This window comes from Scomber japonicus, chromosome 12 (assembly GCF_027409825.1).
Source record: "Scomber japonicus isolate fScoJap1 chromosome 12, fScoJap1.pri, whole genome shotgun sequence".
Lineage (NCBI taxonomy): Eukaryota > Metazoa > Chordata > Actinopteri > Scombriformes > Scombridae > Scomber > Scomber japonicus.
In genome coordinates this window covers 21,164,933-21,180,306 of record NC_070589.1, presented here as the reverse complement: position 1 = coordinate 21,180,306, position 15,374 = coordinate 21,164,933, and the positions used below count along the sequence as shown (strand labels likewise).

Here is a 15,374-nt window from a genome sequence, read left to right as displayed (position 1 = left end):
TGTTTGGGATCAATCCTTTATTGTTTCAAAACTCTATCTTTTACAATACAGTCATTTATTGTTACATGTGTGATTTGATGGGTAATGTACAATGTCTTCCAATAACGAAACACAGTCACAAGTATTCTTTCTACATATCAATATTCTATGATAGTGAGAAGTTTGTGCTGATATATTACTTAGTTCTGACAGCTCAATTACTTCCCTTTTCAAATCAACAAAAGCATTGTTTTTGAAAGTGCATTTCAAGGATTGCAAAGACGACTGTTTCCATCAGTCAGCCATAATGTACATTTCAGTATTGACAGAGGGCCATACTGTTTTGTGAGTAACAAACGGCATTAACTACATTTCCAACTACAACATTTATCTGGATAAGTAAATCAAAGAAAATATATCAATATGCATGCCATGAACATTCCTCCATAAACATTTATAATAAATGTATATTTTTATTTAATTATGTTGATAATGACAGTATTTTCCACAAAAGGACAAATGCTGATAATGAGAACTAATATTTAACATCCAAATTTTGATCAATTTTACACACAGGTCAAATGGCAGAATGCCACAGTGTATAGGGCAATGCCCTAATAAGGTTAATAGCATTTGGTCCACAATAACAATCTGGGTTTAAAAGAAAACAAAAATGTGGTAGCAGGTGGGTTTTTAAACTAAAACTCAAAATTGCATGATGGCGATCTTTCCATTTTTAAGTTCTTTCAATTTTCAAGTTATGAATTATGCTGTGAAGTTTCTGTTCAAAAATTAAGCAATATAAATATACATTTTAGCTCATTACTTGGCTATTATACTTTTCTGTTCCATGGAACAGCTTTCACTCTGTAGAACTTGGTTCCTAAAGGAACCTTGAACCTGTTCTGGGCCTGGTGAAGGAAAAGAGACAAGAGGAGACAGCTTTGTGAGACAGCAAAGAAGATTAAAACTGAATAAATACATGAATGTAACAGCATTACTGACAAGGATCAAGTCTAGCCATCAAAATGAAATCCAACCCCAAAGTGGAAATTGGCACAAAAAATAGAAAAGAGACTCCAGGATCACACTTATTCTCTGTTACAATATTGATTCTTAAATATCAATGAAAACATGAATAGAAAAAAATGACAGAACTTTTGATTAACTACTTACTTTTTTTGCCTGGCAATACTCTTTCTCCATCACCTTTCCAAGCACCCATGGCCGCCTTGAGGTCCCTGATGCTAAAAAACAAAAAGGAACAAACTCATTAAACATACTCAATAATCAAATAGTTAACCATTAATAAATGTCTGTGTATCATATATAAAGTTAATTGTATGCTAATTAAATTATAGGCAAACTCAAATATTAAAGCCTGTGACACAATGTATTTTTGAACACATACATTCAGTCCTTGTTATAAATTGATTAATTCCTGAGACACAAAAGGTATTTTAGCAACAATCACTGATACCTCTTTATTCTATTAGTGCACCACTAAATGAACGCCAACACTACAGCTATAATCATGGTAACAAAAAGTACAAGTGAAGCTGACCTGGTTTGAGGTCCAGTGCAGTGAGAGACTCTGAGTGGAGGAAGTAGAGGGTGGGACCGACTGTGAACAGCACGTAGTTGTCATGCCTTTCATCCAGGATGATTAGAACCAAATCGCCTACCTGGAAACTGAAATATAAAAAAGAGACGACACAGAAACAAAGGGATGATGACACTGGATTTTGTAAACTGCTAACAAAAAGGCAACACATTAATGGTAATTATTTAATAATATGAATAATTATACTGCATTTCATGACGGTCAGGGTTTTAGCTAAAAACAAAAACTGCTAAAAATCAAATCAGCAGGGACATGTGAAGGCCCAGCGTTATTATTTATTCACTTACTCTCTGATGGCGATTTTGTCTGAATGCCGTGACGACACGGACGACATGCTTTGAGACATCTACAAAGAAAAGGATTAGGGCAATGTTACACATGTTACAGAGAGGGGTTAACAATACTGGCAAAGGATGACTTCCTAAAGGACTTAACATATGTCTGATTAAAAATTTGCTAGAAACAAGCTTGTAATTAGAATGAGTACTTTTACTCTACTGACAGCATTATACTACAATCTAATTTCAGTTGTTTGCTTGCAGATGATGCAATGTAAAGGATGATTAAGAACTTTTCAACAACAAAAATATATTTTTACACTTAAACAGTACATATGTTTATGTTTCAAGCATGAAATTTCACAAAAATTTAGTTTGCATATTCAAATAGCAATCTCCCTAAAAAATTATTTTCTTCACTGAACTCTTTGGCCTCCTGTGTCAGGATTCTAGTCTTTGATGCTAGTGCCACCTACTGGCACATATGCTACATAGCCTATAGTGATGATCATTAACTGACCAGTCTTTGACTGAGGCGCTTGTTTTCTTCTTCCTTCATGTGTAAAGTCTGAAACATACATTAGATTGATTAAATAGACACAAACAAAAAAAATCATAGTTTCTGTGATTGCTATCGGATACAGTGTGACAGATATATTATTTGTATTTACCCTCTCAAGTAATAGTATCCGCTGTTTCTCTTCTGACATCAAGACGTTATCACTGCAAAAAAAGAGCAGAATTCAGAAATGTCCACCAGAACTATATGTATTATATAAAGGGTGAAAAAATAGGCAGATAAATCTGTAATTCTGAATCCTGAAAATACTTTACAATTCTTAATGTCAATAGTAATGAATGGAAGACTTACACTGTCTGATCCTAGCCTGCCTCCAAATGCCAAATGTCCTCTCTGTCCATCTGCTTTTGGCTATTTTACACAATGTCACAGTCTTTTGAAATCCCTCAATAACGCAGAAGTTTCTGTTACTGACTGGTGACCAATTTCATATCATCATGACAAAATGTTCTATACACCATGTATAAATGCAACCATCTTAAGGTTTGTTTTAAATTTGCTGTGTGACCATATGTATATGACCATACAAAACCCAGTTTTATATTTATTTCTTTTCTTGTCATATAAAATAGTTTGCTACAATGTCTTTTGGCAAACCAAAAGCCCAACTTATTTTTGGAAATGAAAAAAGACAAGAAAAAAAGATTCTATCTGAATAATATAAAAATTATATCCCAGTTACAACATAATAAAATACCTGTAATCCAGAAGAAAATACATGATTAACTTCTGATGGATTAAAATGTCTGTTGCAATCTTTTGAAATTATTCCCTTTTGGCAGACAGATTGACAGATGATGCATTATACCCTTTTTATCACAACGAAGTGTAATTCAGTGGTTTTCACCTTTAACTGCACAAAGCATACAGTGTATTGTCCTCCAGGTGTGCTGTCAAACCACTCTGACCTATAAGAACGTTTTCAGACTGCACCATGTCATATTACTCAACAGGTTTTTTATGCAACATTTAGGACACTTATAATTAACCAACCTTGGTTAAAAAGGAAGGTGTGGAGTTGGGAGAAACACACTGACTGGCCAAATTCACGTTAGCACAGGTTTTGAAGGAATCAAGTTAAGACAGTTAAGTGCATGTAGAGGATTTCACCAGTTTCCTGCCTTATCCTGACTACTCCCAGTAACTATGGTGCCAAGCAACAAGGTTTTCTGGTTGCTATGTAAACATCATTATGGATAAACAGGTAGGAAATAATTTCAAACTTATCTAGACAAATAGCTATAGTTGGAACTTCAAACTATATCAGATGAGATAATTACTACAATGCATCTCAAACTGTTATGAACACATGTTTATTGGAGAGCAGATGCTTACTGGACTGTCACCATACTAGCTTCCACTGCCGAGTCGACATGTTCATCATCTCTAATGGCTGCCACAGAGGCTAATCTGTCAGTTTCAGCCAGGGGCTCAGAGGAAGAGGGTCCAGCGACAGCAAGACCTCTGGCTGTTGCTGCTGCTGCTCCAGCTTCTGTGACCTCCTGAGCCGAGGGGTTGGGAGTGAAGAAGGCAGAGGAAACCAGAGCAGTGCTGCGCAGGCGGTTGAGCTCTTCTTCCAAATGTTTCTTCTCCTGCATGACACTAGCCCGGTCCTCAGAGAGGGTCTCTATCAAAGCTGCACCAAGTTAATACAGATAAGTAACACTGCACAACATGGCAAACTATAACAATATAAAATCAAAGAATGGTTATTCATAAAATACTGCAGCAAGCAGTAGAGAGAAAGATGACTGTGACCAAGTAAATGATTTAATTTCTATGCTCATGTTAAGGTTACTGCTATCTTAACATGAACAAAAGTTTAAAAATGCAATTTGTGCCAACAACCTCTTCTATTAGACCTGATGATATCATAACCCTCCACTCAGAGCGCTCTCACTCACCTTTGTCCTTCTCCTGCTGTTGGGTAACTTTCCGCAACTTCTCTGTAAGCTCGTTGATGATCTGCTCCTTCTTCAGCTTCTCTCGGGTTAGAACAGTGTTGAAGTTAGTCTGTAGAACACAAGAAAAATGACCTTTTAGGAGTGGAAATAGCTTAATAGCTATTTGATCTAAATCACAGTGCAAATAATTTGGAAGGTTTTAATAAATGTTCTATTTTTTGTATTTGGACTATAACCGATGTTTTATTCATTCATTTTACCTGGTGACAAAAAATGAAACAGAATAATGCGAGCTCAAATGGTATTTCATGAATAGTAACAGCAAAGGGTGCATTAAAAGTTCAAAAATAATTCAAAGTTTTGCCTGGACAGCAGTAAGTGAGAAGTCCATAAAGAAAAAAAATCTGCTGTCTGTTTGCTACCACTTGGTGTAAAGAAATCACTGTACTGAGCTCACAAATGTCAAAATGTTGCCTGAGTAAAGTGGATCGCAATGCACCCAATGCAGCCACACATCAAATTGTGAACAAAGTCAATAGCAGTATGTGACAGTGCAGTGCAGTTAGATATGAGGGGCTGATAAAGTTCCAGGCACGCTGTAAAAATAACATGTTACTTTGCCATTACTAGGTCTTACAAGGAAATGAGATAAAAGTTTAATTACCAATCAAACTTGTGTGACAGTGTTTTTCCAGCCTAAATACAAACCTGCTGCTCTGCGATTAGTGATGTCTTGATATTCTGTATCTCCTCATTCTTCCTCTGCTCCAGGAGATCCATCTGGATCTGCAGGGAGGCCCTCTCCTGCTGCAGGCGCTCTTGTAGTGCTGAGTCTAGAGACAGAGGTGCTCCGGCATCTGCACGGCTGTCAGCGTGTAGTGACAACCCCGCATCACTGAAAAATACAAAGTACAATTAAAGTCTGACAAAGGAATCATGTAACCTGGACATACAAACATACCAAAACAGATGAATAACAGTCGATTAGTTCAGTACAAAAGACTATTATAAAGGCCAACAATCAAATACAATCTTTCAAGTACAACACAATAACCAGATTTCTGCTATTGTGAGCAAATATTTACCTTTTTGAGGATTGTCTGTCTTCAAGCTTACTCTCAAGTTCTCTAATTTTGTCTGACAGTCTTTTTTCCATCTCCTCTTTTTCCTGCTCTAACTCTTTAAAGGCATCTGGTGATGCAACCTTAAAGGCCTCTTCTTTCTCAAGTGCTTGTCTGTCCTGCTCTAGTTTTTTGGAGAGCAGGTCATTTTCTGCCTGCAAATTACTGATAACAGTCCTCAACTCTTGCTCCAATTCTTGGAAACTCTTCAAATGCTTTTCCTTTTCTTCACTTTGAGCAGACACTTGCTTTTCTAATTCCTGCTGGAGTTTCTGTAACTCCTCATCATGGCTCCTGACAGAGTCCTGGGCTTGCTGCTGCACGGAGGAGAGCTCGCTGCGCAACGAGATAGTCTCCTCCTCGTGTCTGTCCACCAGCTCTGAGATGCAATTGTCCTTCTCGATCCTCATGAGAGTCCTCAGCTCTGCTAGGTCCACTTCATACTCCTCATTTTTCACCTGAAGCTGTTTTTTGATATCTGTCAGCTCTTGGCGAAGGACTTTAGTCTCAGCCTCTACCTGGGACTTTATAGTCTCAGTCTGCTGCATCTTGGCCTCCTCAAATAAGAGCCTCACCTCTTCTGTCTCTGACTCTTTGAGGGCTAACTCCACCTCAAGCTTGCAGCGAAGTTCTGCAAGCTCAGTAAGACGAGCCTCTATGTCCTTGATTTGTTTGTCCTTTTCTTTAAGAGTGGTGGTATGGTCGTCAGCTGCCTCGCTTAACTTGGCCCTACTTTCAGCATCCAGATGTTCCAGAGCCTCCTGGTTATTCTTGGTAAGAGTCTCCAGTTCTGTCTTGTGTTCCTGCTTCAGTCTATCTTCCAGGTCCTTCAAATGTGACTGCTCAACAACCTCCAACTCCTGCCGGATCTTCTGCTGGCCACGTTCAATCTCAAAATGCAGATTCTCAAGCTGGCTGGTCAAAGAGTCTCTTGAAGTTGAGAGAGTCTTGAGCTCTTCGGCTTGATCACTAATCTTCTGCTCCAGGTTTTTCATCCTCTCTGTCTGGCTGCTCTCCGTCTCAAGCCATCGCTCTTTCTCGCTCTCGAGCTGAGTAAGTTCTTTCTCTTTGCGCTCCATAAGTCCCTCCAGCTCCAGCATGGCACGCTGCACGTTCCTGACAATATCCTGGTTTACTTGGTTTTCCTCTGTTAGTGTGTGGACCTGCTTCTCAAGCTCTTGCCGGAGGGAGAGAAGTTCACTTTGATGCTGCTCCTTTAACTCCAGTTCATGGGTCTGGCAGATGTTGTCCACAATGTTGTGAACTTCTGTGGTCAAATTCCTCAGGACAAAGCCAAAGTCATGTTGTTCTTTTAATACTAGACCTCGTAAGTGATGCAGATCATCCTTTACACTTCTTAAGTTAGAATGGGATTCTTCTGCAGCAAATCGGTATTTTTCAATAACTTGTTTGAGAACAGTGATCCGAGAGTTCTCCCTCTCCAACACTGTGGTATCATGCATGCGCTTGTTGTCAATAGCATTGATGACAGAAGAATACAGTGACTCCACCATCATTTCAGGACTAATAGGGTCACTGATGGGGTTTGGAGAGATCAGGTTCTCTTCAATCACAAACTCATTGACGGCAGACATGAAGTCAGATTCTGGACTCTCTGCTAGAGAATCCAGGTCAAGGGAGCCCTGCTGCAGGACTGGATCCATGTTTGGATGGCCAATGGTTTCAAAGTCAAAAGTCTGTGCATCAATGCTGTCTGGAGATAAGTCCTCTAAAGGAGCTGGGACGGGAACATGTAGGGGCTGGCAGCTGGGCCCTTGAAGGTTAAGAGAGGAGGGGGTTTTGGAGGACATCGATGTGCTGGTCCCAGGTGGGCTTTCTGTGGATTGTGGGGTCAGTGGAGTTGATCTCTGGGTGCTCTGACTGTAGGATACCTTGAAAGACAGAACACATGAAGACTAGTTGAGAGAATATGCATATAGGTAATTCAAAAAGGTGATTTGTGTTTAATCATAACATTTATTAGCAAATCATACTAAGAATGTAATTTGAACAAGCCTATTATCAAATACATTTAATATTGAAAAATAGCTTGAAATGTATACTTTGAAGCCATCATTGCAACTACAGTAAGTTTAAAAGTTATGAGCCATACTTCCCACTAACTTTTTTCCCCAAAATTGTCAGAAAAATGTAAAGATAACATTTCTCTATTTTCCACATTTCACTTGTAAACATAAACTAGCAAACTGCAAAAAAAACAGAACAGCAAAGGCATCACTGAATTTTGGTGCAGCATAAGTTCTGTAGACAGAGAGGAAGAGAAAGCTGACTGAGATAACTTTTATTTGCATTTGGTTTTTAACGCATTGTGTGAAGGCATCATTACCCTTTGTTCACTTAGCAGGTCGGTTATAGTTTGAGACATCTCATCCACACTCTGTGCAGCCTTGACAAGCTGCTGAAGCTTCGCTACATGGTGATTCAAGGGCTCGAAGTCACACACTGTAGGAACCCTAAAAAATACCAAAATAAAAACAAAGATAGAATGCTCAGTTATGTTGTGGTTTTCTTTTAGTGCAAGCAGTCTGGGGCAGAGGTATGCAACTCACTGATATTAAGAGATAACAGCCGGACAATAAGTTTATAACATATAAAAAACAAACAAACAACAGTCTGTATATCTCACATACAGTACCCTGTAAGGATATGTACGCCGTCATATTTTGTAGAACAATATAATTGGGTAATGTTATTGACATCGCTATGCGGATTGTAGTTTTCACTGAACTTCCTTTTTGATATTTTGGTGTTTAACTTTAGATCCTTGTTAAATTAGTCCCAGTTGGGATGATATAATGGACCTAAAAAAGCTGGCTGGAAGATAGTATCTGGTTACCATGGAGATGACTGAAATCTTTTGCCAAAGAGTAAATTGAAAACATAGTGCAACTCTTTCATTTCTGTTGAGCAACCCTTACCAAAAGTGTTGAGTGATCAACCACAAATTAGCCTGAAGTCTCATTTACCTCTATGAATCAGGAAATGTAACTTTGTATCTGTTTTTTTGGCCATATCCTAGGACATTTCTGGTAATGTTAAATAGCGGCCACACTTATACCTAAAACTATTTCAGTAGCCACAACTGTTGACTTACATAAGGAAAGGCTGCACCTCTACAGGACAACAAGATTTCAAGTACTGCAGGTCATCAAGCGAGATGTCTGGAAGTTCATCGTCAAACCTTCGGGGCTTCCGTGTCTATGAACAATAATGAAGAGAGCAAAAGAGAATAGACCCTGTAAAATACTGTGAAAATGTTACCAGACATCATTTCACCAACTCAAAATTCTCGAAAATTCAAACTTACACAAAATGATGTTGGAGGCCACGAATCAAGTCCTCTAAACAAACGATTTCTGAGGAATGACTTCCCTGAAAAAGAAAAAGTTAACAGATGTCAAAGCGCTGATCTTAATTGGAATTGATGTGTGATTTCGAAGCGAGCACTGCGCTCTACAGTAATAACTCAAATGTCATGAGCTAATGGTTTTCAAAAGACACCTACTGAAGAGTTTCCCAAAGGTTTCCCTTTTGAACTTCTCCGCCTCGTAGAGTTGTTTGCCATCTTTCACAAGTGCATAAGCCCACTGAAAAGATTAAAAGTGAAGATTTTACAACAACAAAATAATGAATGTCTTTCTCATGTCAAAAAATGGAAATTTAGTTATATCCATGTCCAAAACTGTATAATCAATGGCTTGTTGTTCCCATTATTCATGAGAAATAAGTCAGGCTCTAGGGAGGAAATATGTTAAGATGGAGTTTAAGAAAAACAGAAATAAATAAAGCAGGAGTAGCTTCCTGTTGCATCAACTATGATCACAGAACAAAATCAGCTTCATTAAAGAGATGACAAATATGAGCAAAATTAGTGCATTGTTAGTTTCCAACTATTTCCCATACTCACAGTGCATTTACGCACAGTGATACAAAGGGAAAAGAGTCATTATCAGCTGAAGCATAATACACTCAACAGCCACTTCATTAAGTACACCTGTACAATCTAATGTAATCCAATATAATAGCTCGGACATAAATTCTAGTTTTATGAAGGTTACACATTTTCAGTTTTTGTTGACATTGTCAGAGAGGCCATAATTCTACTTCACATTTATTATTGGGGTCGTAGTGGGTGGTGCGCTGGGGTGCTTTATATTGAAAGGTGTTCCTAATATTTTGTCCACTTTGTTAACATATACGTGTGTGTGTGTGTGTGTAAATATATAATTATTAATTACTAAAAATGTATTTGGCTATACCAATGTGATATGAGCAGCAGCATATATCGAAACTATATATCCCAAATTACACTGTGGTACACTCCTAGTACTTCATGAGCCTACAAAATAGGATGTGCCACATCAAACGCCATCTAGACAAGTTGCAATTCTAGTCCGGATACAGGAAACAATGCCAGTTAAACTACCAGCTCGCGTGCCTCTTACAATATTATCATTTTCAACTGTTTCAGGAGTTTTACATAAATCGCAAGGTGAAAAGAGCAAGCAAGTATTCACTCAAAAAATCTAAACAAAACAAATATTTAGTGATGAACCTGATTGTCAAGCACCAGTGAACATAATTCTCTCTCTATCATAGTGGCGAAGCCAGAGAACAACAGCTTAATTACAGCTAAATATGTAAATTATGTGTTCAGCGCAAAAAACACGCCCAAAAGCCACAGACTCAGTGAAGCAAGAGAACCTGCCTGTTTGTATCACGATGCCTGAATGCATAATTTGTGTCCAATAATAACATTTAACACTAACCTCTCTGTAGTGGCGCATAAACATTTTTCTCCTGACGACTTCCACCACCGCCAAGCAGTACATCTGGGGCACTGTACTGAGGGCATCCACCACCCTCACTCTTTCAATTAGCTCCATCAGAAGTCTGAGCAGAGCCTGAAGCTTCTCTCCATCCTGGTCTGCATGAAGCATCACATAGCAGCACCATCTAAAGCAAAAGCCATTACAGTTTAAGTTACTAACATGTTTCTTTTGACTTTAGTATTTTGAAAACCAGTAAGCCAACGTTCCATAAAACAGATGGAAATCATGACAGAAAGCAGTGAGTTATGGTTCAAGAATAACAGGCATTAAATATACACAAAGATGTGGTTTTCAGTTTTACTTGAGTCGGACTTGAAGGTTGTTTGCAAGTTCTTGTTTGGCAGTGGTGCACTTCTTTTTAATGTCTAGCAGCTTCCTGTGGTTGTTCAGCATGATCATCAGCTGGTTGGTGTGACTCAGACACAGATCAGGCAGAACAGATGTATCTTTCAGGTTTTCAGCCCGCTTCTGATTGGCCAAAAATCCCTGTAAGAGATACATGTAAGTACCAACCTTGAAAATGAGAAGATATAGAAAGTAATTTAAAAGCATTTATTTTTTACTTTACGTACTTGAGCAAGTTCTTTTTGTTCATTCACCAACTTCTTACAGCTCGCAATCATTTGGTCTAGAGCATACAACCTGTCCTCAAGCCCTTTGATGGCTTTCATGTTTTGATTATCTAGCTTGGCAATTGTGTCACGACAATCTGCCAGGAAGGGTTGAATGATCCGTGGGTCAAGCTGAAAGAAAACACTTCTGTTCAGACTTCCATGATTTTCTCCACCACAATCAGACTACACATTCAAAATTATATTTCAAAAAAAGGTCTATTCGACTCACCCTGGTGATGGAATCAAAGCATTTCCTCACTACTGATTCCACATCGTTGGGTCTATCTTGCACATTGATCCAGTCTAATAGTGTGACATTGAAAAAGGACGGGTTGGCTAGCTCTGGAGTGTCATCATCTAGTAGGGCAGCCCTCAGCCCACCACTGTCAGTCATTTCATTTGTTTCCTGGTCACCAGTCGGCTCACAAGTGGCTGTCCCCGAAGCAGAGAAGGATGTTGCTAACTTGGAAGGTCTTTTTGCATCAGTAGCACAGCGCACAGAGTCAGTGGATTTTTCTTCTTCTGTCCCATCTGAATCCTTTTCTGGGGTTGAGCTGGACTTCTCCATGCTCTCTCTGTAACTATGTCTGGTCAAACATTCCAGCAAGGGTATCCTGGCCATTACAGAAACTGCTGTCCCCAACCTGCAGTAACAAGAAAAGATGCATCAAGACACCAAGTTCGATGCAATTTCTTTTTTTTCAGAAATATATCATTACTTACATTTCTTTACTATTACTTCAGAGTAACTGAGCTAAGATTATTATGTTACTTTAAATTAATGTTACATCAGCAAATGCTATATGCAGACATGAATAAACATACAGCACTTTGTAACTTAAGTTCAAAATTGTTAGCAAAATATTGTCTAAGTGGTGACACTTACTTTGTAAGTTTCACCTTAATTTCTTCCAAGTCATGTTGATAATTTAAGTATGCAGTGTCAAATTTCATGAGCAACTTCTGATAGGACAAAGTGCAGTCATCCAGATTAGCCATGATAGCAGCCCAGCCTTGGTGTTGGAGGTGTTCATCATGAACCAAACGTTCACAGAAAGAGCAAAGTTTCTTGGCAACTTCAAACATTTCCTGGAGACGCACAAAAAAACAAAACAAAAAAAACAGTCAGGACAAGTCTGAGGCATTCCATAGTTAATGGGTTATTTAGAATGATTTTATATTACACCTATTAGACTTAATATTGATGTACATTATTTTGAAAAAAGGTGTTAATTTCAAAAGGTTAATGCACAATAACAGGAAAACTGTCCAAACACATTGCTTAAGTCTGACTGTCCCAGTTAAAGGAGGCTTTCTATAAAAATTACCAGAGCAAGTTGTGTTCGCGAGGCAACGGTGTGAAAGACAGCTGGCATCAGTAGTGACTCCTCCACTTTAACCTGGATCTCACTCTCAATCGAGAAGGTGGTTTTGGGGATCGTTGGATCCCGGTCACACAAGATCATCTCTTTGTTGAACAGGAATATGGGGTTGGTTTCCTAAAGGTCAACAAAAAGACATCAATGATTGGGACGTTACATATAAAACCTGTTTACCTTCAAGACAAAAAAGGTGGTTTCAAACCTGTGTTGTTTAGTCTGGTTAAACTTGAGTCTGGTTTGTTTCCCCCTTGGTATGACTAGTTTGAGTAGAGCTGAACACAGCAATCATACTTGGGTGTGGACTAAAACAATTTGTGGTGGAAACATGATCCAACCTTGATCTGATCCAACTACAACTGCATTTTGTTTTCCTTTAAGTTTTATCAGTGCGAAATGCAACTGAACCAAGGGGAAAAAGTAGCATGTTTGCCAACTAATCCACTGTTTTGGACGAGAACAAACAAACTACAGGTTTAGAAACACCCTAACAAATTGTATATACTTACAGTGCCAGCACTGTAGCTGCAGACTCGCCTCTCCGCAGCCATACATTCCCCTCCATTGACAACAAGGACTTGATGTTGAATTGCAATCTTATATTTGGCTTGGATGGCATGTTTAAGCTCCAGTACACTGAAACAAAGGACAAAAATATTTAGATAAAAATAGAAAAATGTACTAAGCACTATTTTTGTCTAATAATACTACAATGCCAGTTTCTTACGTTTGGACAGCCAGATCAGTGTCAAATGTCAACGTGCTGCCATTGTTGACCTGGAACACATACAACTTCATGTTGAATCTCCCAGAGTTCTTCGCACTTAGCTATCTTGCTCATTTAGTCATTCAAGGCCACCCTGCAAAAAAACACAATCAAATGTCAACATACAATAACTGATAATGTCAGCTTTTACATAGTATTATATCTTCCTTAAATGAGTTCTGGTGAGACATGATGCCATTTACTGAAAGCACAAAGCAATATGGCTAATTGACTGACACCTATTGTGTGTAAGGTGTTGTCTTGCTACAACACAGGCACCTACTATGGGAAAGGATTTTTTTTTTTAATAAAAATATTTATATCATAGGTTTTCACAGGAAGCCAACGTATCTTACCCTCCACCTTACTTTGAACGGCCTTTGCATTTTCTTGTCTGCCGAATAATGATCTAAGTAGCTGAGTCACCAGTCGTTGGTTTCTGGCTACTGTCAAGTTTTTGACAAACAAGAGGCCACCTAATACAATTGTCTTCTATTAGTGGAGTACTGTAGGATAAAGTCAATCTTTCAAAGCGGCCTCACAAAGAGGACACTTTGCTCTTACGTTACTTTCTTTTTGAAGGAGTGAAAGCTCATTTGACAACAACTTAAAATGTATAACCCAATAGAGTTAGTGCTAACAACCCGCTAACAGCTGACTGTTGTTGACGTTACAGTGTAAACGCCATACCAGCAAAGTTGCTTCACAGACTGTGTGAATGTTAGTTAGCTACGTGAATTAACATTAATAAAGGCTTGGACATCTCGGGGCCTTATACTATTCAAGGATACCGGAGTACAAGTGTGTTGTTTTTAGGGCTGCAAACATGTAACTGTCCCTATTAACCTCGAGGCCTCCGGTTAGTCATGGTTTCAGTGCCAAAGAAGAGGCTACCAGCAACTGCTAGTCAATAATAACCCGCTGACGGTGCTAACTGGCTATTAGCTAACACAGCTGTCAGGCTAGCGCTAGATAGCCATTTCTAACGTCGATTAATTTGGCAAACATAATAAGATTAGCCAACTTATCTAAGAGTACCTGTTTAGACTTGTATTGGTATAAGGACAATGTTCCACGCTGGATTAATTAAATAACTGATTTCGTTGGTCTTACCTCACTTTGCTCGCATCTCCCTGCTCTTGGTCTCCACCTCGCCTGGGCGAGTTGGCTAGCTAACAAGCTAGCAACAAAGCTAGCTAGCTAACCTGTTTTAGCTTGGCATACATAGAGCTAGCCTAGCAAGCCACTTAGCCACCGTTAGCTGGACTAAACTGGACTAGAATAACTGACAGCCATGTTTAGTTGTACATATTAACCACACAGCTGTAAAATGTATTTCTAATTCGGCAACCTTCACTCGAGATGGTGTAAGAAACGGAGTGAACCACCAGTTGTTTATCTCAGGTAAATTAGCTAACTCCGCTAACAGCCTCTCAGCCTTCGCTCTGTTTTGTTGTTGTCATCTGCTGGTGTGAGGTTCAAAACGATCCGACCAGCAGCGATCCAACTAAAGGACAATTTAGCATGTTGTTTTGCAAGCCGCTCATAAATTCTGCATTTGACATTTTTGAGAGTTCAGTGCCTTGCACTTTATGCTGAATTTATATACTCATTTTTGTACTTTGCTGGTTGCTGCTTTTATGCCCTTATTTTTTTATGTTGTATGTTTATGCTTGAATGTATTTAAATTATGTATTATTTGTTTATTTAGTTATTCTCTTGACACGTCATAATAACATCCAGCATGAAATATATCCTTTGATAAGTAAAAATGAGAAGATAATCTCTATTTAAATCATTTTTTTTTAATCTGTAAAGTTATTCTCTTTAATCAATATATTTAAATAATTTCATTGTATTTATGTATTTATTTATTTATTTTATTTATGGGGGGGGGGGGTTCTATACTACTTATGGGATCAGTATAGTCAATTAAATAAAAATGTGCACCTCTTTCACTATGTTCAGAAGCTTAGGATCTCATAATAGTGTCTAATTTCCCATCGGTATGTGCGTTCGTCACTGTATTTTTAAAGGTGTATTCTGGGAAAATAACAGGAAAAAAACGCCGTTGAGTGTTTTGCTGCAACATGAGAAGGGGTGTGGTTAATGTCAGGCTGCAGTGTGTAGATGAGGCTCCTTTGCTGCAGAGAGGAGGTAGTTTTGGAGTTTATTACATAGACAACTTTTCATGTGCACAAATTCCAATGTGGACATTAATTACAAGCTAAGGCGTTAAAGCTGAAGAAATGCACTGTGCTCTATGCCAAAAAAGA

General features: G+C 38.5%; 1 protein-coding gene across 3 annotated transcripts; it reads right to left on the bottom strand.

Annotated features, from left to right (window-relative positions):
• Positions 1-14,535, bottom strand: rb1cc1 (RB1-inducible coiled-coil 1). 3 transcript variants are annotated; one of them, XM_053329767.1, is made up of 23 exons: positions 14,450-14,535; positions 13,060-13,192; positions 12,842-12,968; positions 12,282-12,452; positions 11,840-12,042; positions 11,183-11,597; positions 10,912-11,082; positions 10,641-10,825; positions 10,277-10,463; positions 9,013-9,094; positions 8,815-8,879; positions 8,602-8,705; positions 7,834-7,960; positions 5,451-7,378; positions 5,074-5,260; positions 4,366-4,474; positions 3,797-4,097; positions 2,553-2,604; positions 2,402-2,449; positions 1,891-1,949; positions 1,544-1,671; positions 1,156-1,226; positions 1-890 (listed from the first exon to the last, which is right to left on the bottom strand). In XM_053329767.1, exons 2-23 carry the CDS (start codon positions 13,128-13,130, stop codon positions 813-815), a joined length of 4,869 nt encoding a protein of 1,622 aa, XP_053185742.1. In that variant the 5' UTR covers positions 13,131-13,192; positions 14,450-14,535; the 3' UTR covers positions 1-812. The 3 variants fall into 3 exon arrangements, with proteins under 3 accessions (XP_053185742.1, XP_053185741.1, XP_053185743.1); XM_053329766.1 differs by having other exon boundaries at positions 14,212-14,529; XM_053329768.1 differs by lacking the exon at positions 2,402-2,449 and having other exon boundaries at positions 14,212-14,523.
• Between the last annotated feature and the right edge of the window lie 839 nt (positions 14,536-15,374).